The following is a 27409-nucleotide window of genomic DNA, read 5'->3' as shown; positions in this document are numbered from 1 at the left end:
GGTTTTTGATCCAGATGGGACTGGCTGGGTGTTTCTGGGAGGACTAATACAGTCAGCCATGTAGACTAGCACTGCAGCACCACGACAAGCTAACCTTGGGCTATTGAGCTTAACAGCCCATTTATAAATCGCCGTAATGCCCTCCCCATTTGAGGGTGAATAACTCTTTATAGGCCCCCATCATTTGCACTTTTCATATCTTGCGCCTTTCCTCACCTTATACCTCCCTCTTTCTTTTTCTCCTCTCCTCCCCTCCTTTCTTCCTCTCCTCTACTGTCTGGTCCTTGTGATGAATCTGTGCCTCAAGGCATTGTGGGACAGGGGGGGGGGCTGAGGAGGCCCGTTATTGATGGGGGCCCAGCACGTGGACACGCGTGTCCGAATCGGTTCACACCCCAGCAAGAGAGAGAGGACAGAGAAAAAAAACGCCTCTCCCTCCCACCTCCCTCTCTCCTACCTTCACCCCCCTCTCCAGGTGAAATAGAATGATTTAATGTGCGGCCCTGTCGGAGAGGGTAATGGAGTTGGCGGATGAGTGCGAGAGGCTCTCTCCATCAGCAAGCGGAGGAGGGGAGGGGGGTTCAGGGTGATTGAGACCCCCGTCTGTCTAGGTGTGCTCCCTGTACAGACAGTGACTTCTCGTCCTCTCCTCCCCACAGAGCCAAGATACACACACACTCACATACACACTTAAAAACACACACCTCATTTCTTCAGCGTGTGCACTGCAGTGGAACCTGTGCTTACACACTTCTAGCTGTAGTCTTGTGACAGGACCTGTAGGGGACTGATGGAGCTTGCTGCTAACAGATGGCTGAATGTCTCTCCGAGTAGTTTTTGGCCCAAAACGCCATGTCTGAAGATGCTTCACTGGATCATTACAGGGTTATTTGATAGTTTGAGTGATAATGAGACATTATGTTTTGTGTTTTTTTTATAATGAAGCGCTGCTTGATGCAGCTGCTTTTGAAGCTGCTGATAATTGAATGGTGTAAGTAGGTTAATTTTAGATTCTTTGTGTATCAGATCACACAGTTCAAATAAAGTCACTTTGAGCCTGACTAAGGAGGTTCTCTTGCAGTGCAATAGAACTGCTAATTCAGAGAGTGAAAGGTACAGAGGGAGAATATTGATTACTACTATTGATCACGCTCGCGCTGTCCTTGCTCTCCCCCTCATCTTTGTCTTTGTTTGGACTGTCCTTACCTGTTAACATTTTACACGGTAGAGATATAGAGCCCTCTCTCTTTCACAATCAAACACTTGCGTCCAGTCCATTTCAGCATTAAGCCTAAAGGCTGAGGTATTGGTTAACCTTAAGGGAGCAGATATAACAGCCCTACTGTGGTGTGGATGGCTTTTTTAGACTCCCACGCTACTCAGGACACAGCAGCAGCTAGCCATAATTAGGCGCAAACTGTTTGCTGCCACGCTAAAATGGCATTTAAATGCCAAATGGCAGCAAGGGCGTGTATAATATGTGGGTTCTCTGGCTTGTTGCTGTAGATTCTCTGCTGGATTGTTGCTGGCGCTGGAGTAGGCCAGAGATGGGTTACATAGAGATAAGTGGTTGCACTTGCGCCAGGGGCTCACACTGCCCTTGTTAGCTCATCAGCTAGGACTTCCCATTCAAAACCTTTAGAGCCCCGCCAGCTATTGTTAGCAGAGATGCTATCTGGCAAATGGGAGAGGGTAGGTATTTAACTAATTAATGTGCAAGTGTGTACAGATGAGCCAATGGTCCGCCCCCGCTGCTGACACAGTTGGGGCTACCTCAGCTTTTGGTGTGGAAATTCACTGAGGCAGTGTAGCTTTCCACTCACCTAGGAAAGCTGTTTTATTCTCAGTCTCAAATCCCCTATCACAGTACACAGCTGATTTTGCTCTTTGATAAAGTCTTCAAGGCCGTTGTCTATGTAGCTCTGACACCCACTCTTTGCTCTTTCATTTTAACTGCTATGGCTTTAGCTGGCTAGCTGCTAGTCTTTTGCTGGAGAGCGCAGCGCCGCAGGCCCATATAAGGAGTGTGTATCAGCTCTGTGGTTCTGCACAGAATCACAAGGTGTCTGGAACCCACCTGTCAAGTCCCACCACAGCCATCTTTAGCACCAGCCTGAGAAAAACCACCAGAGCACACCCGGGCTAGTGCCAGCCTGTTGATGTGCTATGCTAACATGTTACAGCAATGATGTTTATTATGGTAATATGTCATGCTAAGCTTGCAGGGTTAGTCATTGGTTGCCCAAAATGAAAAGAAGCAGTGTTTGCACAGGGCTGGAGCAGCAGCCGCCGAGCTTCATAGGCTTTAAAGCAAGGCTACACATCCCCACATACCTACTAAAGACTGTGTGTGTATGTGTGCTTGCATCCGTGTGTGAGCAGTGTGTGTAATCACTCCTAGCTGGCAGGCTCAGAGGGAGAGGTAGAATCGATGCAGTGGGCTATGAAGAGAAGAGAGAGAACGAAGGAGAAAGGGAGGGAGGAGGCTGATCAATATCATAGCAGCAGGGTGGGGTAATATCCTCTTCATGCAGGGCTGCCAGAAGGAGGGAGAGAGGGTGGGAGTGAAGGGGGGGGGGGGAACATAGCGAGGAAGAACAGAACAGAGGAATGAGAGAAGGGGAAAGGGAGGGGCAACGGTAAAAAGATGCAAATCTCCGTGGCGTCAGTAAACAAGAGGCTTTGTGTCAATCACCAGATGAAGTGGCACATTTAGCATTCTACTCTCTCCCTCGCCCCCTCCACCACTACTGGGGATTGTTTGCTTGGCAGCCGCCTGCTCATTGGACCAGACCGGTGAGGGGGCGTGACTGCACGGTGATAATGTATGGGCTGCCATGGCAATGATACCCGCTGTTTAAGAGAGAGTCATCAATAACCCCGCCCTGTTGTGTTCCACAGACTGTTAGTCAATGTCTGCTGGATCATTCCATCATCAGCCTATCATATCACTCAGCCTACACAATCTATTACACACATCCACTCTGTTACAAAGACCAGCTGGAAGAAAACCTAATCACCCCAACCCAAGGACAGGTGGTTGTCAATCACATTACCACAGTAGGGGAAAAAGCAAGAATCTATCAACGAAAGGGGCTGAAGGCTGACTAGCTTCACACACAAGCTACAAAGAGCTCGTTCTCTCTATTTATATTGTTAGTGCTTTGTTGTACTAGCTTGCATGCGCCCTAACCAGATCTCATATTGATGCTGATTGCATGGTATAGTGTACTGTGTCTCCTTTCTGCTCGATTGAACTTCAAAGCCGTGACTGGGCTGAGGCGAGCAGGCTTCAAATGACTGTTTAAGAGCTAGGAGACAGGATGTGATGGTCGACAACTGAACGGTACACTGTACACGGACACTTCCTCTGTGGTGGGTAGGAAGTCCCCGCCAAACCATATGGTCACACTGGGATGCACAGGTCATGTGTGTGTGTGTGTGTGCGCAGTTTTCTCTTTATGGGTTTCTGAATGTTTGTGCATTTATTCCTCTCTGTCCTTGTGTTTTTGTATCTTGCTTGCTTACATTGACCTGGGTTCTTATCCAACAGACTCCACAGCCACTTTTAAAGACAGAGGTAGACATGCTCTTGTGTGTGTGTGTGTGCGCACGTGCTTGTGTGCGTGCACGTCACCTTGCGAGGACAGTGGCAGGGGCAAGTGAGGGGTGAAAGTGAACTGATAGGCGACACACAGAGAAGAAAGCACTGCCTCAGACACAGCACTGACCTTTCACCCTTCTCTCTCTCTCTCTCTCTCTCTCTCTCCCTCTCTCTGTCTCACTGTCTCACACAGCACTGCGGGTAAACAGTCATCCCCCTCTCCTCCCTGACAGAGTGAGCTGAAGCGAGTAATTCCCCTGTCTACAGCAAAATCCTTTACCTCCCCTACCCAGCCCTGGACGCTGCTTCACAAAGCAAATGCAGTCTGAGCGCGCGCGCGCGTGTGTGTGTGCGCACAAAGTATGCCTTTTGATTTACAGGCACACACACAGATAAATGGGAGGAGAAGGCTTTGATGTGCCTGGGTTGCAGAGAGGAGAGATGTTGGTGTGTGTTGTTCAGCCTCTTTGTCTCGCTCTCTCTCGGTGGGTGCTCTGTATGTGTGTGTGCGCTTGTGTGCGTGGGTGAGCGTGAATGATAACCAATCTGTTTGACACAGTATGCTCATCATGACTCCCATGTTTTTCCCATGTTCTGCATTAGTGAGCAATTGTTTATTTAACCATATGTATTTTATTGTACTGTAGTGTTGGGAATCAGCAGGGACCTTGCAATAAGATGCAGCTTTGACTCATAGAGGTTACAGTACAATTATAAAACGATTCTCAATGCATTACAATTCAAGACATGACATTTTTTTCACTTCAAAAATTGTCACCCTTGATGATTAAATACTAGGTCAATTCAATGTTCTCTAGGTACATTTCCCCTTATTGTGTAAATGTGCAAAATGAGGAAAAACTGTAGAAAATATTCAGAACATTGAATTAAGAAAATCAATGTTGATTCTTGCACATCAGTGCAGAATTTCAAAAGACAGAATTGTGATACTTAAAAGACCTTTTTTCTTCCCAGCTCCAAGGTTGCCTCCATCCTCTGTTGGTTATTCACACACCAAACACACACACACACACACACAACACCATACAGGGCATCTGCGGGTCCTTGAAAAGACTGGGAAAATAAATCTTAAAATAAATTATCTAAATTTAAGGTCTTTAACAAATATTAAAATGTCTTACATACAACTATTAGAGGACTTATTTTTTTCATGTCCACTCCTGGATAAATACAAAACAGAGTTAGTGGTACAATATGCATGTTTTTTCCATTGTATTGTAAACACAATGGGACTACATGTCCGTTAATAATATCCTGTTGTCATTTTCGTACTCATTTATAGTTTCAGAACATGTTCAATCAGAAATAGGCTTGTTTTGCTTTGCTCTTTGTGCTTCGTTTTGGTTTTTAAATTGGTCTCAAATTCAATTCCAGCTAGCATTAAAGTGGTTTCAGAAAGACACAAAATTTGACTTTCTGAAACTTGCAGAAACCCTGACCATAACCATGTTACAGTATGGCGGCTGTTGTTGCCGGTCTAGACTAAGAGTCATGCAGTACAGCCCCTTCTAGCACTGGGCCAGCCTTGTTATTGCAGCTGTGTTGTCTACAATACATCTCTTGTTGCAGCGCAGCAGGAGGCTGCTCAAAGCCTCTGGCCCGTGTGTGTGCATGTGCGTGTGTGTGTGTATGTGAGTGTGTTGTAATCACGGCCAAAACATTGGAACATTCTTCCCCCAGCACTCTCTGTACAGTTGCTGCGAGTAGCCAGTTTCTTTGTCTGAGGTTTAACTCGCTGTTTTGTCACAGGCCCTAAACATTTCAAATCTTTTGTGAACATGCAGACACACCTGATACCGCATTTGCATCCACACTGATATATCACCACACACATGGGTAGGTAATTTGCATGTGATTATTTGCATACTGTATATGTATAGAGAAAGCGTGCTAGGCGGACCACCCACTGCTCGGCTAGTGTGGCGTCTGGCTGATACACAGCTTACATGATGTATGACTGATAGGAACGGTGTCATCACTAGAGACTGACAGACAGACAAGGTCACCTTCAGACGGAGAGATAGGGGGAGAGAATGAGATGGATATCTTCAGAGGCAGTGGCCAGATAAAACAGTACAATTACAACCCTAGTTGTGCTCATGGTGATATAAGCACTTCAAGGCAGCAGCAGGCTATCTCAGTTGCTCTCTGTCCCGTTTCACACACACGCAGCGCTATCTGTTTGCATGCTCGCTCTCTCATTCTGTCCTTCTCTCTCTCCTACTTATTTGCTTTTTCTCTCCTGCTGCGTATCGCCACCACTCTGTCGCCTGGGTGTGTGTTTGTGCACGTAAGCAGCTGTATATGTTTGTGTATGTGTGCGGAAATGGGTGTGTGTGTGTGTCGTAAGGGCCATAAATATTCCTATCAGCTGTGCATCAGCGTGAGTAAACCAACCAGACCGACCAACAAACACACACACCCTGTCTCTGTCTCGCTTTCTCTGTATCTCTCTCTCTCTGTCTCTCTCTCACTCACTCTCTGCCCCCCCACCACACACACACACACACACACACACACACACACACATACTTCTGAGCCCCTAACAGCTGCTCTTACATGAAGCAAACCCTCAAAAACATGCTCACACACACTGCTCCTTTTTTATCAACCCCCCGTCATCTTTTTCAAAGCACACACCCCATCAGTCTTTGGAGACACATGCCCACACACACACACACACACACAAAAACAAACACACGCTGCACCTTCAGACTCCCCAGTGAGACAAATAGTTGACATGATTTACACGCGCAACCTGTACAACCTTCACACACACAGCCTGCCCTTTACAAAGTGTTACTCATTTTCCACCATTTCACTACTGCATTCAGCTAAACCTTAGCCCAAATGTGTGTGTTTGTGTGTGTGTGTGTGAAGGAGACGGAGAGGGAGATCGATTAGCCTTGGCTTAAGCAGGCCTTCTCATTTCCTGTCTTCCATTACAGCGCTCAATCAGCCCACAGCTCCTTCACTGCCACGCCACGCTCAGGAGGCTGCCACTGGTCGTCATGTGCGCACGCGTGCACACACACACACACACAAGGTCCGGATTAGCTGGCTGGGCAGACGTCCAATATGACAAGTCGACACACACCCACACACACAGCCTCATATTCATATCCTTCTTGCTCGTCTCTCTCTCTCTGTGCCCCTCCCTCTCCCTCCGCAGCAGTAGTCCAGTCAGTATTAGTAAGATGTCTCATTAGCTCACCAGGCTATGCTAACAAGGCAAAGCTAACACAATGGATCACAGGCAAACGGCCATCCAAACAAAACACCAGGCCGTTTAAACACTCTGCACGCTACACTCTACAGTACAAAGGAAGCCTGTGTTGTGGCAGCGCTACCAGTCCAAAAAAATAAGACTGGAGTAACATTCTCCAGTTTTTTTTTATACTGTGTGTGTGTGTCTGTGTCTGTGTGTGTCTGACTGAGGAAAGCTGAATCCTGACTCATGGTATTACCTGGAGACCAAAATAGTCTCTCAAGAGAATCTCCCCCTGTGTACACTCAAGCACACAGACACACACACACACACACACACACACACACACACACACACAGGAAGCCAGGTATCAAAGAGAAATGGCTTTGAAGCAGCTAAATGAAAGTCTGAAGGCAGAAATGACAATGTTTTCTGGCTGGCTATAACTGTATGTCTGGCTGAGAGGGAGAGCTTGGGAAGTAAAGACAGTATTATGATCTGAACACCCAGATATGAGCTAGCTAACCGCCTCCATCTGTCCTCGCGCAGCCTGCGTTTGAAGTCTCACTTGGATCTGCATTCTAGTCTGTACCCTGCTAGTGCTGCAAGGATTTCTGACTGTGTTCTCAGAAAAAGTGCCTGTGTGTGTCAGTGTATTTGTGTGTAGTCTAAATCACTGAACATAAGTTGTCAGGTCCCTGGTGCTCTCTGTCTGTGTGCTGCAGATAATGATCATTATTAGTGAATGTATTCTTTATATCTCTCTCTCCTATAAGCTTCAGAGGGCTGCTTTCTGCACCATCACTGTACTCGTCTTAAGTGTGTCGGCTAGAACCACCGTGCAGCAAAAGTGTGTTGGAGGCAAAGACAAATATTTAAGTTGGACACAACCAGGTCATTTTATGAAGTGAGCAAGCGAGGCTAATACTCTTGCTTAGCATGCATCGATTCTCACAGCCCACCTCTGTCTCGAAGAAGGGCATCTGGTCAACATTGTGTATTTTTCTTAGTATTTGCGCCATTCATTTACTCTTGCCCAGTCAGACACATATAAAGTCTGGAAGAGATGAAACAAAGACTGCTGTAACAAGCCGTGTTTATCGGCATGGAGTGGAGCAAAGCGCTGAGCGAGCCAATCTACAGATGTGGCGGTGGTCATGTGCGGTGCTTGTGACTCTCCACTCTGTAAAGTGTGCCTGTGGTTGGCAGTATGATTCCACCAGCAGTGGCCCTCAGCCCTCAAATCTTAATTAGTATCATCTGTGAGCTCCACGTGACTCAACCCCTATTCTCTTCTTCCTTCCTCCTTCCATCCCTCTTTCTTTCCCTCTGCCTGAAAGATAAGAGGACCTGTTAACATCCTTAAGATGTGATGCTGTCATGTCGTCAATTTGTACAGTGACACGACTCAGGAGTCTATTGAAAAGTGATTTATGTGTGCCTGCTCGATTCCTTGAAGGGACCTTTAAATTTAGAGCGTGGGTGCGCATGTTCAAACGCAGACACACACACACACGGAGCAACAACAGCAAATCTGCCCACTTTGAAACAGCTAATGCTCATCCAATCCAATATGGAGCCGGGCTGACAGATGGGCCCAGTGTGTTCAAAGCAGAGGGCGCCGATTTAATATCCAAACAGGTCGGGCCAAAGAGAGAGAGAGAGAGACACCCCTGTGTCGGCACAGCGCAAAGGTCCTGACAGCACCGCCATCACAGCTGGGACTCACCTCCTCCCCCTCCCCCTCCCCTCCCTCCTACACTCGCTCCATTTGTTCTTGTTGCCAGGCGGGGAAGCAGGCTATACACAGTCCCTTGCAAACATTGTAATCAGCATTTGTTTAGCGTTATAATATGTGCTTGCCTAAGAGAGGTAGGCTAGAGGGGCAGGTTTCCTTTCCTTCTTCCAAGGCGCCAAGTGCACACTACAAAGCCCATAAGGAGAGGAGGATTGGAGAGTGGAATCCTGCTGCTGCTGGCTCTGACAGGCTGATTTAGAGGTGCTTTCTCTTACCTCTGACACAGAGTCCCAGCCTGCCCCGCTGTACTGCAGGGTTGGGAGAAGAATAGTAGTGCTTATCCTGAAAGCCTATTATTTGTGTGTGTGTGTGTGTGTGAGGGAGCGAGCATTCGCTTGTATGTGTGTTTGTTCACACAGCATGCTGGCATTTCTTTTTAACAACCTCCTTTGTCAGTCACTGAGATGTCGAAGATTGCGTGAGCACAGCAGATCTCTTGTACCTCGCCAGTGTACACACACACACACACACGCACGGTTTGAGTGTGTGTGTTCTGTCGTCCAGATGGAAGTGCTTATTGAGTGCTGGTGTGCTGGCAGATCTCTCTGTCTCAGAGAGAGATGGAGAGAATGAGGAAGAGAAAGAAAGAGAATGAGGAAGAGAGAAAGCGGAGTTGAAAACCCTTCCAATCAGATCCATCATCTTTTTTGTGTGTGCGCGTGTGCATGTGTGGATATGTGCGTGCATGTGTGATCTTCCCAGCCAGCTCTTCCTGCCTCCCCTCTCTAATCTTATCATGTCGGAGCAGCAGATTAGTCCTCCCAGATCCCATCTCTGCCTCCCAATGCTACAATCAGCCTTTTGTTCTTTGGTTGTGCTCTCTCTCCCCCTGCGGCAGGCGAGGTGAAGACTCCCCCAGTCCGCCCTCCATGGCATTTTGAGCCTCTGCCTGTCAATGTAACACCGCTACCAGCCCCGATCTACCATGCCCAAGACTCCCCCTGCCCGGGGGCGTTAGCTAGCTAAGCTGTTAGCTTAGCAGCCTGCTAGCCTAGCTGAACTGCCTGCCATTCCTGGCTAACGTTTAGCCGCCACTGCTGTTCTCTTCCGTTTGACCTTCCCCTCCTCCCTCCCTCCCTTGCTCTCTCTCTTCTCCTTTGTCTGGGTTTGGGATCTGTCTTTCCTTCCTTACTTCTGGCCGCCACCTCCTGAAGGAAGTCATAGATCCTGGCTGCTGATGTCACCAGTGAGGGAGGAGACGGGGGGAGGGGGTCAATAACAGGGTTAGCAGAGGAAGAGGAGAGTGTTTGAAAAGCGGGGAAAATAAACAGAGGTTTCCTGTTAACGAGGTGCACTGGGGGCCTGTCGTGTGGGAGCGAGGGGGTCTGGTTTTGTTTAAAACTAAGCTCTAGTGTTACAGTATTGGGAGGAGGAGGAATAGGGCATTAGGTTTGAGGGTTACAGGTTGTAACAACGTTCCCTTAGTTTTGTCATGGCTTTGGTTGGCTGAAAGACGACGTCCATATTGTCAAGGCCACTGTGAGCAGATGTGGGCTTTAACCGAGCACTGGGAGAAAGTTGTGGTTAGTCTCTGTCACTGTCAGTCTACTCTCCCACCAATGAGAGATCTCAGAGGGAGGGGTCAGCCCACTTTGTCATTGGTTTTGCATTGAAAAGCACTATATTGATTTCACAGTCTTAGTTGAAAACATGGAATTAAGCCTACGCACTCGGCCCATTTTTAAGTATATATACCCCTACAGATTTCCTCCCTTGGATAACGTGGACCTGGTTTCTTTTCACACTTAAAGCCTTATCCTTTAAAGCCTTTCCTGGTAAAGGGAAAGCCTGCCCTCTGTATTTCTCTCCCTCTCCCCAGTCTTTGTAGTGGTGTGGTCGTACACAGGGGCCCAGCTCCAGAGTTGACTGCACACACGCAGCCACACAAAGAAAACTACACAGCCATTATGGATCCAAGGGGCCAGCCACCTTTAGCTAGTCACAGGGAGAATTAACCGATTGACACAATGCCTAGTCTGTCTTGGCCACATTTAGAACTGTGATGAATGCAAGGATCTGGTTTTTATTTACAGAGATTAATTTTTTTATTCACTCTACAAGACACATATTTGTATCACTTAATAGCTTAGTTGTTTGAAACATTTCCCAACATTTAGCCTGTTGAACAGTGGCCCCACCATCCACCCCCTAGTCTAGTGAGTGTGCCCAAGAATGCCATAGGCCAGGCTGAGCCACTGGAGGGAGGGGGGGGTACCATTGTGCTCAGCCCCAAAGCATGACTCTCAGATTTATATCTGCTCAATGAATAGAGGGCTAGCCTCATACCCTGGGGGCTTCAGTGAAGCAGGAGGAGGATAGTTGTAATTTTAAGTCTGAGGAAATGAGAAGGTCTGGCCCCTCCTCCCTTAATTCACCCCTTTCTCTTTCCTTTTTTTGCTCTCTTCTATCTCCTTTGCTCTTCTCCCTTGTGCTTTCTTTTTTTTCTTCTCCTGTTTCATTTCTTTCTCTCGGTAGTGGGTTAGTAAGTCTTTTGGCCTCTCCACAGAGAGCAGCATTCCCAGGGTTTAGGGCCCAGGAGGAGGGAGGGCAGGGCCATGTTTAGCCTCTGGCAGGACAGACAAAGATGGCCGACATTGTGCTGGGCTCAGCTCTGCTTAGCTCTCTACAGGCAGTGTGGAATGTCCCTAATCAATTCAGCATTGTGGCTGTCTCTTATATGTTCTCTCTCTCAATTATTTTCTATGACTGGCTTGGTTAAACCCCAACAATACAAGCAGTATAAGTTTGTGTGGAGAGTCTGAACTGTCTATCATTCCCTCTATTTTCTTCTTGCATTATCTTCTCATTATTTTCTACCCCACATGTTTGTAAAATTGTGATAATTGAAAGCTATGCTTCACTCCCACTACTTGCTCCATATTTTGCGCTCTCTCTCTTTCTCTCTCTGTCTCTCTCTCCTTTGCCTGAGAGGGCTTAACGCCACTGTCGGCTTCTAAACAGCAATCTGCAGCAACTACTCTGTAATGACAAGGATACTGATGATAGTTGATGTACCATTCAGTCTTTGCTTCAGTCTCATTTTTTGTGCAAAATTATGTAGGATCATGGATGAGGTGCAGAACCTGTGTGTGTGTGTGTATGTGTGTATGTGCCTGCCTGCCTACGCTTCTATGTTTGCATCAAGCACATAGCCTCTGTGTTCCAGCTCTCTGAAATCCCTTTGATTTTGTGGTTTTACAGGCAGAAAATGAGATGTTCAGGTAGCACACTGGCAGCGTTTACAATCTCCTAAAAGCATTAATTATGTATAAGCACTGGATGACTACTTGTTCTGCCGCGGCAGGCAGCCTGTCTATCTAGAAGGCAACAGTCTCTGTACACTGGATAAATGAGAGGTTGGGATGGGTGGGCTAAAGGCTTGGAGGGAGGGGGAGGAACATGACGTCATCGCACACATTTCTTCACACTGTGCGTGTGTGTGTGTGTAAGTGCTTGGGGTCTGTCTCAGCCCTCCAGTATAGCCCTCTGTTGAATCACGAGAAGTGTGTGTGTGTGTGTGTGGTATGCGTGCGTATGCACACAATCAGGCAGAGCAGAAAGGCAGCTGACTGACTGTGTGCCAGCTGCTGTTTAACACGTCCAGGCTCCCTCACTCACTCCCCCTCCCTACTCAAGGTTGGAGAAACAGGGAGAAGGAGAGGAGCGGAGCAAGAAAATGGAGGGTGGAAGAGGTGGTGGAATGGAGGGTTGGAACGAGAAAGATGGGAAAGGAAGGTGCAGAAGGAGAAAGAGGAGAAAGGGTCAGACAAGAAGGGAGGGAAGAATGGGAAAAGCAGAGGTGGGCTTGAGGGTTTGGGAGGTGATGATTTGCTTGGCTGCATGTGCACAGCCTCCTCCCCAGTGACATAACCGAACAATGTACTCTAAAGGCTTTAAATATCTTTACACTGACCTCATGTTCCTTTACACGGTAACACACACACACAGCTTTTAGATTAACAATCCAGCCTGCAAAGGGCTGATGTTGAGCTGTCTTAGATTAACATAGCCAATGCTCTCCTTCTTCCCTCTCTCCCTCTGTTCCTTCCTTCTTTGGTCCTTGTTTGGTGTTAGTGGTGGTGGTGCAAGTGTCTCAGTGGGTTAGTGCAATGCAGTGCAGTGGAGCCCCTAATAAAGATGGCTGTGGTCGATGGGACCGTGTCGCAGTCCACCACCCAGCCCAGCCTAGTCTCTCTAATGTTCTCTTAAACCACGGTGACGGTCAGTTGGGCCCGTGTGAAGGCACAATAAATATTTTATAACGTGGAATGAAAACAGTATTTTGCCCTTTTCATCCCTCACCCCAGCCCTGGCCTCAGTTTCCACGGTTTCCTTTTTTTCCCCCCTCTTTGCCTCTCTTTTTTCATTGACTGGCCCTGGAAGCTCCCTTCTCACCTCAGTGCTGCCGCTTGCTGGTCACCTGGAAGAATTACAGGCCCTTGCTTACTTACACTACATCAACAGCCCAGTGGATGGCAGCACTTAAAGAGTACTATGACCAAGCCAAGGTGGAGGGGATACTGTACCTATGCAAACTAGTTTGTAAGCTTTAAAAGACTGATAGCATGTTGAAATCACTCAATAGGTCACTTGAGTATTGTCATTAAGTGTAGGGATATCAGGGTAGAGGATTGCTTTATAGAAGGTAGAGATTGAACACTCGTTCACCCCCTCCCTCCCCTCTGGTTCTCCCCTCTCTCCAGACTTCTTCCTGCACCGGCCATCCCACTGTTTACTTTATTAAGGCTCTAAATGCTCTGCAATCCCTTTTTAATTGACTTGGTTTCACTGCGGGCTTTTTGGCATCAGCCGGTGTGAATCATAAACAACGCGTCTGCACAGAGCTCTGTTTGCCAAGAGGCCAATTTGTGACGTCGTTAACAAACAAAATGATGTCTGTTTATTTTACTGTGGGATTTTTTTTTATCCTCCTTCTCTTCTCCTCCTCACTCACTCTGTCTCTCACTGTGTTGCAGAGTAAACGGGACCATCTGCTGATGAGTGTGAAATGGTACTACCGCCAATCAGAGGTTCCCGACTCTGTCTACCAGCACCTGGTGCAGGATCGCAACAATGAGAACGGTGAGGCCGCCTTGTGTGCATCGACACACCCGCACATGTGCATACACACACACACGCGCACACAAAGTACAAATACACTTGCACACATACTTGCTCTGTGACACAACACTCGATTTCTCTATCTCATACAAACACACACACCTGGCTCTGCTCGCCAGACTGTAGGGGATGTAAGAGCCAGCCGTGAATTGCATTTCAAACAGAAACCAGAACACACAGTGTCCCAGGCAGCCGAACCAATCCCGTGGCTCTGTGCTGTTCCCTGGGTAACACTCCTTCAGGCCAGACAGCAGCACTGTCAAGTGCTAATAACCTGCAGTGTCATGTGGCCCTTGAGCAAACACTCTCAACACCATCAGTAGCAATGGACTCATCACTCTCTCTCTCACAAGCACACACGCATCCGCACACACACAAGCCCTGTCACTTTTTTTTTTCCAATAATTGAATTTCAAATCTCCTGACAAAAAATAAATTTTATGGAGGAAAGTCAGATTTGATGTAGGAATTCCTCTGTTGTCCTCGTGGACTGCCTCAAACCCACTTGCACAATTAGATTTTCAATTTTGGTTTTCTCTGTATGGTACCATAGAAACAAGCTGATTCAAATATACCAGCATTTCACATCAAATCTGACTTATAGTTTGTATTTTCACTGGTATTTGCTGTTCTGTTGTGATGAATGAGAGCTCAGTGCTTTTGTTAGCTTTACTTTGAAATCAGAACCCTGTCAGGAAAGCAGGTCGCTGGTAGTTTACAGCATATTTTCTTTATATTACTTTCAGCAGTCTTGAAAATAATATTTTCCTGAAACTGCTGACATGTGATTTGCATTACTCTCAAATGTAGAACTTGCCTGACATGGCAGCAAGTAGGGCTGCAAATAACGATTATTTTCATTATTGATTAATCTGTCAATCATTTTTTAGAGTAAACATTTTTTAGAGTAATCATGACAAATGTCCATCACAAGTTTCCAGAGTGATGTCTTAAAGTGAGTGAGAGTGATTGCTTACTTAGTCTGACCAACAGCCAAAACAAAAACCCAAGTATTCATTTTATAATGATATGAAACGGAGAAAAACAAATCTTGGCATTTATGAAGCTGTAACCAGCAAATGTTTGGTATTTTTACTTGATAATTGACTAAAACAATTAAATCGATTCGATTAATTTTCTGTCAGTCGATTAATCGACTAATCGTTTCAGTGTGTGAATGTAAGGATACTTGGATGAATGATAGTGGTTCTGTTCAAACTCTCAAACTTTTGGGAAAAAGCGGCAGAGTGCACACACACTTTGGCACAAATACACACACTCACCTGTTGACATCTCACCTGTTATCAGTTATCAGACATACCTGTTAGCAGTTGCCAGTTCTCATTAGCTAACATGCCCCAAATGGGTGAGCAATAGTCAGTTTTCCATGCATTCCCCACACTGTGCCATACCGAATACAGTCACTACTAAGTGCATACTGCGTAACAACTTTCTTGTATCCAGACAACAAATGTAACACACATGCATTCACAATTCCAAATAAACAGGATGTGATGCTGCTTTCCCTTCCCTCCCTAATCCAAGAAGGAGAAACCCGAGTCAGTCAGAGGGAAGGGTTGAACGCTTGTGTGTCATTGAGGTTATCAAGAAAACGCCACAAATGCTGTTTCCTCTCGAAACCCAAGCAGTCTCAGTACAGTGCGGCATACCGATATCTGCAGTCTGTCCTTGCAACAGGGACTCAGGATTATTAGAATTGATGTCACAAGGCCGGAGCGCAGTGGCCACAGCACACTACAACTCAGGTCATTTGTCAACTATGAGTCCCGGCTCATATTTGGTGCCGCTGATGCGCCTTAACCCCCACAAGGGTCATTTCACTGGAGAACCGAACATTATGTCCTCTCTTCAGGGGACCGCACTTTATTGGCTTTATTGAATTATGTGGCATAATATTGACCTCTGTGGAGGTACTCGTTACTTTGGGTGTACGCAGCACTGTGCACATGATTTTATTAGTGACTTTGAATACCCAGGCTACTTTATCTTAGCACTTTGTTCTGCCTTGGATTAATGTGTTTGGTTATCTTTGGCAGTACATAAAATGTGAATATACTCCGGTATAACTGTGTTTTTCTTTCCTCAGACTCTGGCCGGGAATTGGTCATCACTGACCCAGTGGTGAAGAGTCGAGAACTCTTCATCTCCGACTATGTGGACACTTACCATGCTGCTGCTCTCAGGTAAACACACGTACTGCATATACACACACATTAGGGATGGGTATCGGCACTGATCTCCTGATTTAATTTCGATTCACAAAGTCCCGATTCGATTAAATATCAATTCAATTAGGGTACATCAGTTAGAATACCAATACTGGTTAGATATGAAATAAATTCTGTGAGAATTAATGCTCTGAATTACCCTCTATAATATGTTGCATTACTAAAAAGCTTAATGTTTAACATTGACAATTGGAGGAGGGGAGGCCCACTACAGATAACATTTTGCATATATCTACACACATCCACTGAAAAAAGGCATATATTAAAAGACTGATCTCTGGATTTCAAGAATCAATATCGGATTGTCCAAATGAAAATAGCAATTTATCGGAAAATAGATATTTTTACCCAGCCCTAACACACATAGTCTGGAAGTTTTATGTGCTGAGCTCTGGCCAAGATATTTCAGAACCTGCAATTTGAAGGAACGTGAAGCTCCTCCTAGAGCAAAACTGATAGCAATCACACTCTGACTCTCTGTGCACCAGAAAAAAGGCACACAGGCATAATTATTGTCTCGGTCTGAAATCAGATATTCTCCTGCGTGCACGTGTGATTCCTCCCTCTCTCTCTTTATCCATTCCTGGCTGACCACCTCTCCCACTTCCCCTTTCCTTTAACCAAAACCATGTGTGAGCACCACAGCGGCGGGTAGTCAAAGCCATGTCTCCCAGAAACCACTGATTTCAGGGCAAATTAGCTGCAACTTCTCCTGCACAGAGCAACCTTTGATTTGACTTATTCTCGAGGCTTTAGATAAACGGGAGGGAATTCCAGTGGGATGCTGTAATGCCGCAGCTCTCCTAAGGCCGCCCTCCCCAGTTCCCTTTAATCTTTTGAGGGGGAGAAAGGTACGGTTTCGCAGCGAGGCGGCCTTGCTCCACACCACTGTGATGTCTATTATTTTGATAGACCCAGACACCAGGGTGCTGGAAACAGAAATGGTATCAAGATGTGGTTGGAGTCCCAGCCCTCTCAGCTCATTGGGGGGTAATCATGTCTAGAGAGAGACACACAGGTTGAATTCCTGTCCAAATCTCTGCAGCGTCTGTCTGCCACACCTCAACTGCAGCAAACGAGGCAGGGTTGACAGGTTCAGCTGGTGTTTACAGGTTCAGTAGCCAGAGCCCGATGCCTCACAGCAAAGTCAACAGGCACTGACAGGGACTAGATACCTGCTGCTGTATTTGTCACCTCCAATAGATGAACATGCCCAAGAGCTTCCTAATTACGCGGGCTACTCCTCCTGCTAGGTTATCACTTTGTCGTATGCCTGTTTCTCGTCTAATAAAGCTTATTTTCTCTTCTGCAGGGGGAAATGCAACATTGCCCATTTCTCCGACATTTTTGCTGCCAGGGAGTTCAAAGCCCGCATCGACTCCTTTTTCTATATCCTCGGATATAACCCAGAGACCAGGTGAGAAACAATTTATCCAATCACTTCCACTGCTACAACTCCCTTCTTTATCCTCCCCAGGACAGAAATACTGGGTCAAGTCTGCACAACAAAGACAAATGGCACTAACTACCTATTGTCTGTTTTAATGGTCAAAGGTCATGAATAGGATTTAGATTTAATATCAACAAAAATTATACTCATAAATGCTATTAAATTATATCTAGTCCACTTCTGTACCAATAATAGTTTTGTCAGAAGAGGAGATAAACCTAGAAGTCATATTTTCTCAGTTCACTACTCATGTGGTTGCTGCTCTTTGTCTTTGTAAGGCAGAAGTGGTTGCACAGTGCAATGTCAAATGATGCTGTCTGCTCATTACTGCAGGCAATGTTATCAGTACAGCAAAACACAAGGCGCATGGTCCAATGTGTCATAATTATGGAGCACGAGCCAGCAAAGCCCCATGGCTTTATCATTGGAAGGGCTATTGTTGTTTAGGGTTGTCACGATACTAGAATTTCTAACTTCGATACAATACCCAGGAAAATATCGATATGCGATACCATTTTCGATACCACGGGGGAAAAAATGAATTTTCTATCTTTTTAAAAAAAATATTGTTTTCATGTTAAAATATAATTTTAACATGAAAACAATATTTTAAAGTTGTCTGAGATCAAACAACACATTTTTGATTGACAGGTGTCGATCGCCATCATGATTTGCTCTTTTTTATTGAGGGGAGTGAGCTTATACTGCACAAGCATGTGAAACATCATATTGCCTCCTGGCCTCTGCAGCATAGACTGTAAGCAACCAAGCAAAAAAACACGGACACAGAGACCCAAACTAGTTCCTTAATATCCGACAACGGAGGGGGAAATCCCAGTGCAAACGAGACGGATGGACGGACAGACGGACAGACGGACAGACAGCTTCTCCATAACGTAGGCCCGATAAAACTCATTCAAAACTTTGCATTTACACAGCAGATTACCCCTGCTCTAGTCATCAGCCTATCAGAACACTTTTAGCTTGTTGAAGCAACAGATACCCACCAATGATAGGGAAAAATCAGCAGGGCTAGAGTTAGTGGATTATTATTGACAGAATTATTTTAATCGGACATTTCAACGTCCGGTCGAGCCTTCTGACCGGGCCCGGACAATGCATCTGAAAACCGGACAGTCCGGTCGAAAACCGGGCATCTGGCAAACCTACTTGATAACGTTAGCTAGCTCTGTAGCTAACGTTTGGCTTGCTAGCTAAACTAAAACGGATGATGTGCAGGGTACGTTAACGTTTATGATAAATGTTTAATGCTTCAGTGATGTTGAAACGGGAGCTTTCGCTAACCCCTCGAAATGCTTTATATAGACTGGCGTGTCGGTCCTTAAGGTGCTTCGCCAAGTTTGACGTGTTACCCCCCTTCGTCGACACCTCTCTGTAGCATTGTTTGCTGACTGAGGCAACAACCCAGCTGACTGCTACTAGTGAGAGGAGGGGCTGTGGGCAGCGGTGCAGTGTGTGTGTGTGTGTGTGTGTGTGTGTGTGTGGCTAGTGGAGGCGGAGAAATAATATGTTTGATTTTTCATTAAGAGGAAGCACTGCTGGTATCGATACTGTTGCAAATGAGTATTGTATCCGTTTCAAATTTTTAGTATCCATACTTATCGAAGTATCGATACTTTTGACAACCCTATTGTTGTTATGTCATATCACATGTCAAGCTTTAATTAGGGTTCTTCTATATCTGTTAAATTCGAGATTACAGTGTAAAATCCACAAGGAGCTCTTTTATTTATAATATGAATCACTTGTTTGATTGGGAGGAGCCTCTCTGCTAATTACAGAGAATTGCACATAATGCAAGTAAATGAGTTGTTTCAAAAAGCTGTGTAGTGGCATCATTGGTTAAAGCAGTAATTATTTTTGGTGAACCTGATTTATTCATTTTTTCTTTCTTTTTTTCTTTATAAGTTTTCGATAAATATCACAAAGGTCACATTTTTATAGTATCAGTGCAATTTGATGTTATAAATACTAGAGATGCTTACATTTTTGTTTGTTTTATATGTTCTGGCATTTTTGGCTCGCAATTAAATTGTGATGCTGGTGATGATATGCTTCAAGAAAATAACAGTTTTATCATATGGTTTGTCTTTAGTATTCCTATTCAGTATGACTGTCATTGGCATTATTGTTGAACGATAACATCACTTTTGGTGAGATGAACTCAAGACTCAAACTCGCGACTTGAGCAAACCCCATGGATAGGAGTATGGCTAACTGTGCCAACTTTCTGCTTATGAAACTGCTGAAAGACAGAGATTGAACATGCCATTAGATATTTCAACTTATGTTTAGGCCTAATGCAAAAGCACAGTGGCTAACAATTTACATTACTACATAACTTACAATTATATTATTGTGCTATAATACAACTGAAAATATCACAGCCATTATTTGGTATTTTCAACTTTATTTTAATATTTCAACTTTATTTCTGTATGTTGTAGTTGCTCAGATTTTTATTTGCTATTTTTCTATATTATCTTGACTCAATTTCCCCACAGGGATCATTAACATTTAATCTAAATCTAAAGGGCATGGGGGGGGGGGGGGGGGGGGTGTCTTGCATAAGAGTTGTTGAGTTTTGCTCAAGCGAAATGAACAATTAGTAGAATTATTGCATTCAGTTGTTGTTATACACTGGTGGTTACAGTGCCTCACGTGTCGAAGTGACAGCAGTCCTTGTTATTCGCACCGAGGGTTGCTGGTTGGGAACCCCCCACTTCAGGGCCCCGTTCAATCTCAGTCTCCCGCACCCCTCCCTCGCTTGCTCCGCTTGTTTGGTATGCCGAGCGGTGCGTCTGCAGCCTTGCAATTTCAGTCTTGTTTATTATGGCGCAGACATACGAGGAGAGATGAATTCCGTATCCTGCATGTGTGTCTGGGTGTCTCTGTGTGTGCGTGTGTGTGTGTGTAAGGTCGCAGCACATGCTCAGTAGTGTCTATAGAGAAGAGAGCTGGCTACGCTGTACGTGCATGCTGAGGTCACAGCACAAGCTCAGTGAATACCTCTCCGGAGCGAATGCGTGGTTCTCCATTTTGAGCACCTAGAAATAGGTGGGAGAGGGGAGTTAATTCCAACGAGCATTATACACAAAGTGTCACCACCCAACCTTAGAGCTTGATGTCAGAAATGGACGATTTGTTCAGTCCGCGGAGGTAGGTTTGCGATCCTATTCTCGTGCTTAGCCGTATTAGTTGCTGCGCGAGTATTCACTCGTCTCATTTGCGACTCGCATTCCATCTGTATGACAAACTGTAACGTGTTTTCAGGATACCTGCATCAATGTCATTATTTTTGCCGACTGCCTTTTGTCGGGGAAGGCGAAAGCGAGTCCTCACGTTTCGTTACAACATGGGAATTGAATGCAGTTGAACATACAGTCTCACTCCATATCACATACCGTTACGCGTTAACGCTACCGTAAAGGTAATTCGAAAGGCATGAGATAGTTTTTCCCCATTAAATCCTAATGCATTGTGTTTTGTAATGCATCCGCGCATATTAGTGTGAAAATGTACAATGTGTATTGTTGTATGACGAATAGAAGAGAGAGAGAGAGAGAGAGAGGCTGCCCTGGCTCCATTTTGCAGTAGCGTCTGTGCGCTCATGTTTACAATCGAGATGACATGGCGTATGGAGCAATGGGATGCTTTGTGCACCTTCACATAAGCAGGACTGGTTGTGCCACTTCTCTTATAAGATGTGTTATATAGAAGCTGCTCCATATTGTATTTAAATGCTGAAGTTGAGTCTGTTTTTGTGTGCTACAATTATGTCAGTGTGCCACAGGCTCGTGCAGTGATTGGCTGAAATTGATGGAAGGGGCGGGGTTAGCCTTGATTGCACACAAAAAGTTGACCAGACAGTCACGTTGTTGTTTGGGTTTAGTAAGTAAGCCTGTAATTACTTTACAGGATTGTAGGTTAATAATGAGTTAGATCAGAACTTATTTGTAATTGCTAGGTTTGTTTCAGAATGTTTATTGTAGGAGGAAACATGCTTTGAGAAGCTTATTTAAAAAAAAAAAAAAAACAGAATCTTACCAGAATTTTACCAGAATCAATTGTTATAATAGTTTAGCCAGACCAGCTCTCTAAGCTCATGCTTGATGGATTCCTTTCAATTCTGTTTCTGGCGTACCTACCTCAAGAATATTTTCAGCATTATGGAAACTCCCAATAAATCAGAAAAATAAAAATGTCAACTTCTCTTCGATTGCTCCTGTCAAATTTGAGTCATTTATTTCTCCTGAAGCTTATACACCAAATACTCTTAAGAAATCCCTACGAGCAGGGTAGTTTTGCAGGATATGTCATCATTTTTACTATAGGCCTAACTTCATCACATGCTTTTACGTGCTTTGCTCATTCAGTAGGCTTTATCTGTTCAAGTATACCTGTAGTCCCTATGAAAACCCCAGAGAGCTTTCTGCTGCGATACATCTGTATTCTGCCTCCTCTCTCAGGAACATTGCAGCATTCCATCTGAATGTCGGCCGTCTGCTCTACGGATTTTCTTGAGTAAAACATGGCTGTCTTCAAACTGTGTTCTTATTCTGGTGCACACATCCTCATTTGTCATCCTTACAGCCTCCTGCCAGACGCATGTGGACCTGGCCGACTGCACATTGTCGGGAACACGTTTGTAGAACTTTCTCCCACAGGAGCACAGGCTAGATGTTCACCCACTCAATATATTTCACATTTTTATTTCAGTTGACTACCTGCACGAATGCAGAGAAATGATCAGATTTTTTACTATGGTCCCCCCTCCAGGAGTAGCCCCTTTTATTATTATTTTGTTGTTGGTGTTGTTTTTTGTGTGTTTTTAATAAACATTCAGGGTTATAGGGTTATATTGTGTTTTATGTGAATATATGTTACCAGAATTCCTGTTGGTTTGTCCTCTGTTTGGCTGGCGTGTTTGGAAAAACAGAGGATTTTTTTTTATTTGTTTGTTTCAAGGTTCATTCATCTATCATAAATCCAGAGGAATGGTGCTCAATTCCTAAGCTCCTCTCGGCTAGTTCTGTGCTACTCACTTCTAATAACTGTTTCAAAAGTTTCATGTGATACAAGAAATGCTCCTGATAGTTAGATTTGATCATAATAAAATAGTCATGAAACCTTTTCAGACACTGATGATATAGTAAAATACCACATCTTAATTTTACCATTCATCACTTTCGGTTTTTGTAGTTTGCCACATTCTGATTGCTTTAGGTTTAGTTTCTGTTACCTCCTCAGAACCTTTGTAATGAAATGTTATCAAGTATTTTTTAACAACAGCATGAACAAGCTGTCATGGTAGGCCAGGGGGTCGCCTGCTGCTGTTGAAATTCACGTTGGCCTGTGCTGATATCGTCTGTGCCATGCTTCTGCTCGTCATATTTTATTACAGTATGGATTATTCTCCAGACAGCTCTCTCCTGCCTGTCAGGGCGGAGGGGAAGGAGGTCTGTTGAGAGGGGGCTGAAGAGGAGCTGGGTCAAATATGGACCCGTCACAGAGCTTTGTGGTTGGAGGACTGTAAAGCGACCGGAGGGACCTGGCCTCTCAGGTTTCAGCCAGGTCTCCTCAGCCAGTCCCCATGATGGAGTGAGAGCTTCTCTGGGTGCAAATCATGCTGACAGTTTCTGGGCCGCCCCGCGCTTGGCTCTATGAAAATCGGCGCTGTTACCTAGGCAACAGAGGGAAAGGCTTTTCAAAAGGAACATCTTGTCATTTTCTTTAATCCACTGCAGCTGGAGATTCGGAACACTATTATTAAATTGCAGTTGCTATGGCTACCAACATTTGTACCAGCAGTCGTTTCAGAGGCTCTCTCCCTATTCCCTGCATAGCCAAAGCCAGCCCCCCCCCACCCCCACCCCACCCCCCTCCACCCCCTCTTTTAAGGGATTCTGTTTTATTGCTGCATCTACAATATCAGGCCTGCAAATGTGCTCTGCTCAGCTCGGTCTGCAGGAGTATTGTACAAGGAGTATTCTCTTTATCTTTTTTGCTTTTCAAGATAAAACACTGTGTAGTTGTCACAAATGTGAATTTCCTACAGATAAAGATTTTCACAATATAAAGTATAGCCCCCGTGCCTTTGGTCTTGATTTGCTTTTGACCTGGTCATGAATTCTTAGCTTCTGACAATTTCTTTCTTCCCTGCTTTGAAGCTTCAGTCAGTTATGATACCCAGCTGTGAGATTGTACTTTCTGCCATTGCTGTGCTGGTTCAACAGGCACACCCCGGACAGATTTCTTTGAGCTAGTTTTGAAACACTGCCAAATAAGTGTTGTTTCAATCTGCTATTCTTCTCTCTTTTTCAGGCGACTAAACAGCACACAAGGGGAAATCCGAGTGGGCCCCAGTCATCAAGTAAGTCATCATACAAGTCACATGTCCTCCAGCATTTGACTTCCAGTGGACATACGGTCCTATTTGCCTAGAACTTTGCATGCTTTTTGCATGTTTACGGTAATCTTTGCATCTGCTGTCCTGTGCTCTCATTTGAAATGGTGCAACAACTTGTGTACTTGTACAAGCTTGTTTGTGTTTACATAGATTAGAAAGTGATTTATTTTGTCTCACAAATCAGAGAGGATCTACATGCTCTATTTTTTAGACGTTTAAAAAGCAAGCATTGAAAGTTACGAGACGATCTTGTTTGTCTGCCCTGGGGCAAGGACATAAAGTAGTATAGCTCGAGTAGTGTCAAGTCTGTTAAGATATTGAATCATTGTGATTGTAACTTGTCCCTCTTCCCCACTGCCACTACCTTCAGCCACACAGTGAAAAGTAGATGACAGGCATTTGAAAGCTGATATTTTCTTCAAGCTTGTGTGCTATTTGTAGTGTGACATCTGTCCCTCTCCTTCTCCCTGGACCTAATTAGGCCAAGCTCCCAGAGCTGCAGCCTTTCCCCTCTCCTGGTGGCCAGGCTGTGACCGAGAATGAGGAGCTGGTCTGGATGCCAGGGGTCAATGACTGTGACCTTCTTATGTACCTCAGAGCCGCAAGGTGAGCTGGGAGAAACACAGGAGATCTGGTGGGGCTGAGTGCACCTGCAAGGGCAAATCTGTTGGTTAAAGAGAAAGTTATCACTGATGAGCTTTAAGTTAAATAAAACTCAATTAATATGTAACCCAAGTAGTCATGATAGTCTTTCCCCTCTCACTGGAATAATAGTGGGGTTGCATGACTTCAGTAATAAAAAAGTATCAAGATACTAAACCCTTACAATATCTGTGATACTAAAGCAGTATCTTATTATCCGCATTTATGGTTTAGGATTTATGGTTTATACAGCAGCTTGTATTTGTTGCATTAATATATGATAAAATGCCTCCCATGTCCAAAATGATGAAGATATAATCCAAGATGAACTAGTTAAGAGCTTTTTAGCTTGCCAGTTTACACCATTAGCTTGTTTCTAAACCTAGGACTGGTCTAACCAAAGTACTGTAGTTTCTTGCGGTCTATGGAGTGGTATTGTAACACTGCCTGGTATTGTTACATGTGGTCAGGTGTGGTATCGTGGGGTAAAATCATAGTATCCCGAGAACCTTGTAGTCGAGTGTCAGTGGCTTTTTAAATGTGGAGAGGAAGTTTCCTCTTTCAGCTGTTCCTCTGTGTTGTTTCCACAGGAGCATGGCTGCCTTTGCAGGGATGTGTGACGGAGGCTCAACAGAAGACGGGTGTCTAGCAGCCTCTCGAGATGACACTACATTAAACGCACTTAACACTGTAAGTAGCCACACAACAAGTCTGGCACTACAAATAAAGTGTACATTATAGGAAAACAATAATCCATCTGAGTTTCACAATATTATTTTGCGTTTGGAATGCAGGGATTCCACTGCAAGATTAGCTATCATGCAGCTCTACAGTGATGGGCGATGATAAGAGCTCCTAAGCCAGTGGAGTAGCCCCCTCTAATAAACCTGGCCTCTGAAGCTTACAATACATTAGGCGTAATGAGAGATTTGTCCCTCACATTGAAAATGAATGCTGAGGAATCAAGCACAAGAAAGAGATTAGAATCATCATAAACAGGGCATTTATATTCCGACTCTATAAACTGGAAAATTAACATAGCTGGCAGGTCATTGTCTCTCGACCTTCTCTGTATTTGCAATTCCAATGAGCAATGCTTGTTTATTCTCTGTGGAAGAGCTTTTGCGCTGCCTGTTTCACCCAATTGAATATGACACAGGGCTTAAAGCTGTGCACCGATTGCCTTTGTCACTGTGTTGTTTATATCCACACTGGGTCTTAGATCTTTGCATGGCATTTCCTCTGGCACTCTGCTTCAGGTTGAGATTTCCAGTAAAATGCTCGGTCTCTCCTGAGATTTTTTAATACTGTAATTGGATGGAAAATCTATTCGTATTACATCCGAGCTCAATAAAATGTGTTCATACAGCTCAGAATGTTCCTCTTGCACCACTCTGTAAAAAAGTAGGCACCTTAATAAATGTTCTGCTGAGTGCCTTCAAGCATTGTTTCATATTTATAATGATGTGCTGATGTCATTTTGTGATTGTCCACAGCTTCACGAGAGCAGCTATGATGCAGGCAAGGCCCTCCAGCGCCTGGTGAAGAAGCCTGTACCCAAACTCATAGAGAAGTGCTGGTCTGAGGATGAAGTGGTAAGAGAATCATGCCTTTAAGTTGGAAATGATGAAGTCACTATGCCATAAAAAAAAAACATAATTTATAAAGGATGTAAGTGGGAAGGAAGTCTGTATTTTTTACCATTTTTATCATCATTTTTATCGTGTTATTTCAGGTTATTCCATGGGTTTCTTGATATTTTGGGGTATTTCTTGTAGAGCTTCCCACTGTGAGAGCTTGGTTTGCGTCTTTAGAGGGAGCTGTTGAGAGTTAAAACAGTGCTGTTGGACTGAGCTCATAACACATCAGTAAAACATTCGTCCGTTTCCAGCCCCTCCAAGGCTCAAGAGCAGCTGCATCCTGTTTATCGCCCACAGAATAAATCTTTACCGTGAAAGACTGGAAAGGGAAAAGATTGAGGGCTGGTAATGTTGGCCTCCATTTGAATTTAGATTTGAATTTCACCACAGCTGTTGAAGGGCTGGAATCAGAAAATGGCAGCCCTTCTCTCTGATCAAACACCACATACAGCGGGTAGGAAGGAAATGAGAGCGCTGGATATCACCATGTCAAAATGATGGAGAGCTGTGGCTGCAGCTTTGATGCTACATGACACAGTATACTCCATGTTTGTATACCCATTTTTTTTTAAAGATAAGACTACTACACATATGTGAATGTACATTACAGATTTGTTCAGTTCTTGATCTTAGAAAAACACAAGGCTCCACCACTGACGCTCTTGTGTGTTGGTTTCCTGGGTGAATCATCCTCTTTTTTTCCACTTTGATATTGCATGGTAATTCTGACGCCTGGTAGCCTATTGTTGAGCAGACAAGCTTTGAATGCAGCAGCTCAGATCAAATGGAAGTGAATGGTTGTATTTGTCTTGTAATTGAACATGATGGGCACATTTGAATAAAGCCAGAGCCTACGGCAGGACCACAGCGAATCACAACAAATTAAGTCAGCCATCCTTTTGTGGACTAGTTATGAGTTCCCCTTATTTATGCATGCTTGCTGGCGCCGGTCTAAACTGCCGTGCAAAGATGATCAGAGCGGGGGACAGGCATGTTGATGGGAGACTTTATTTCCATAGCAGACCCACCACAAACCACTTGCTAAAGAACCACACTGGTGACCCAACAGTACTAGAAGCTGTAAATAACCCGATTCAGGCAATAAAGCGATCAATTCAGTAATTCAGTTGAGGGGCTTTTTTTTGTGTTACACAAAGTTTTGCATGACTGTTAATTATCTGGAATAATAGACCTATAAATATTATATTTGAAGCCCTTAAGCATTACTCAACTCAATAACACAAGT

General features: G+C 44.7%; 1 protein-coding gene across 5 annotated transcripts in view; it reads left to right on the top strand.

Annotated features, from left to right (window-relative positions):
- The window catches only part of rerea (arginine-glutamic acid dipeptide (RE) repeats a), a 98438-nt gene that overhangs the window by 44382 nt on the left and 26647 nt on the right, over window positions 1-27409 (top strand). For 3 of the 5 annotated variants that reach the window (XM_078288113.1, XM_071908788.2, XM_071908787.2), the window contains exons 4-10: window positions 13608-13713; window positions 15860-15956; window positions 17314-17418; window positions 23797-23845; window positions 24363-24487; window positions 25114-25213; window positions 26020-26118. In XM_078288113.1, the coding sequence (XP_078144239.1) occupies window positions 13608-13713; window positions 15860-15956; window positions 17314-17418; window positions 23797-23845; window positions 24363-24487; window positions 25114-25213; window positions 26020-26118 (681 nt within the window). Of the gene's footprint in view, window positions 1-13607; window positions 13714-15859; window positions 15957-17313; window positions 17419-20515; window positions 20632-23796; window positions 23846-24362; window positions 24488-25113; window positions 25214-26019; window positions 26119-27409 lie in introns of those variants that run through there. The other 2 variants (XM_078288115.1, XM_078288114.1) reach the window with 2 other exon arrangements.

Source organism: Centroberyx gerrardi, chromosome 14 (genome assembly GCF_048128805.1).
Source record: "Centroberyx gerrardi isolate f3 chromosome 14, fCenGer3.hap1.cur.20231027, whole genome shotgun sequence".
Classification (NCBI taxonomy): Eukaryota; Metazoa; Chordata; class Actinopteri; order Beryciformes; family Berycidae; genus Centroberyx; species Centroberyx gerrardi.
The sequence above is the reverse complement of the archived record's forward strand: the minus strand, read 5'-3'. Positions and strand labels throughout refer to the sequence as shown.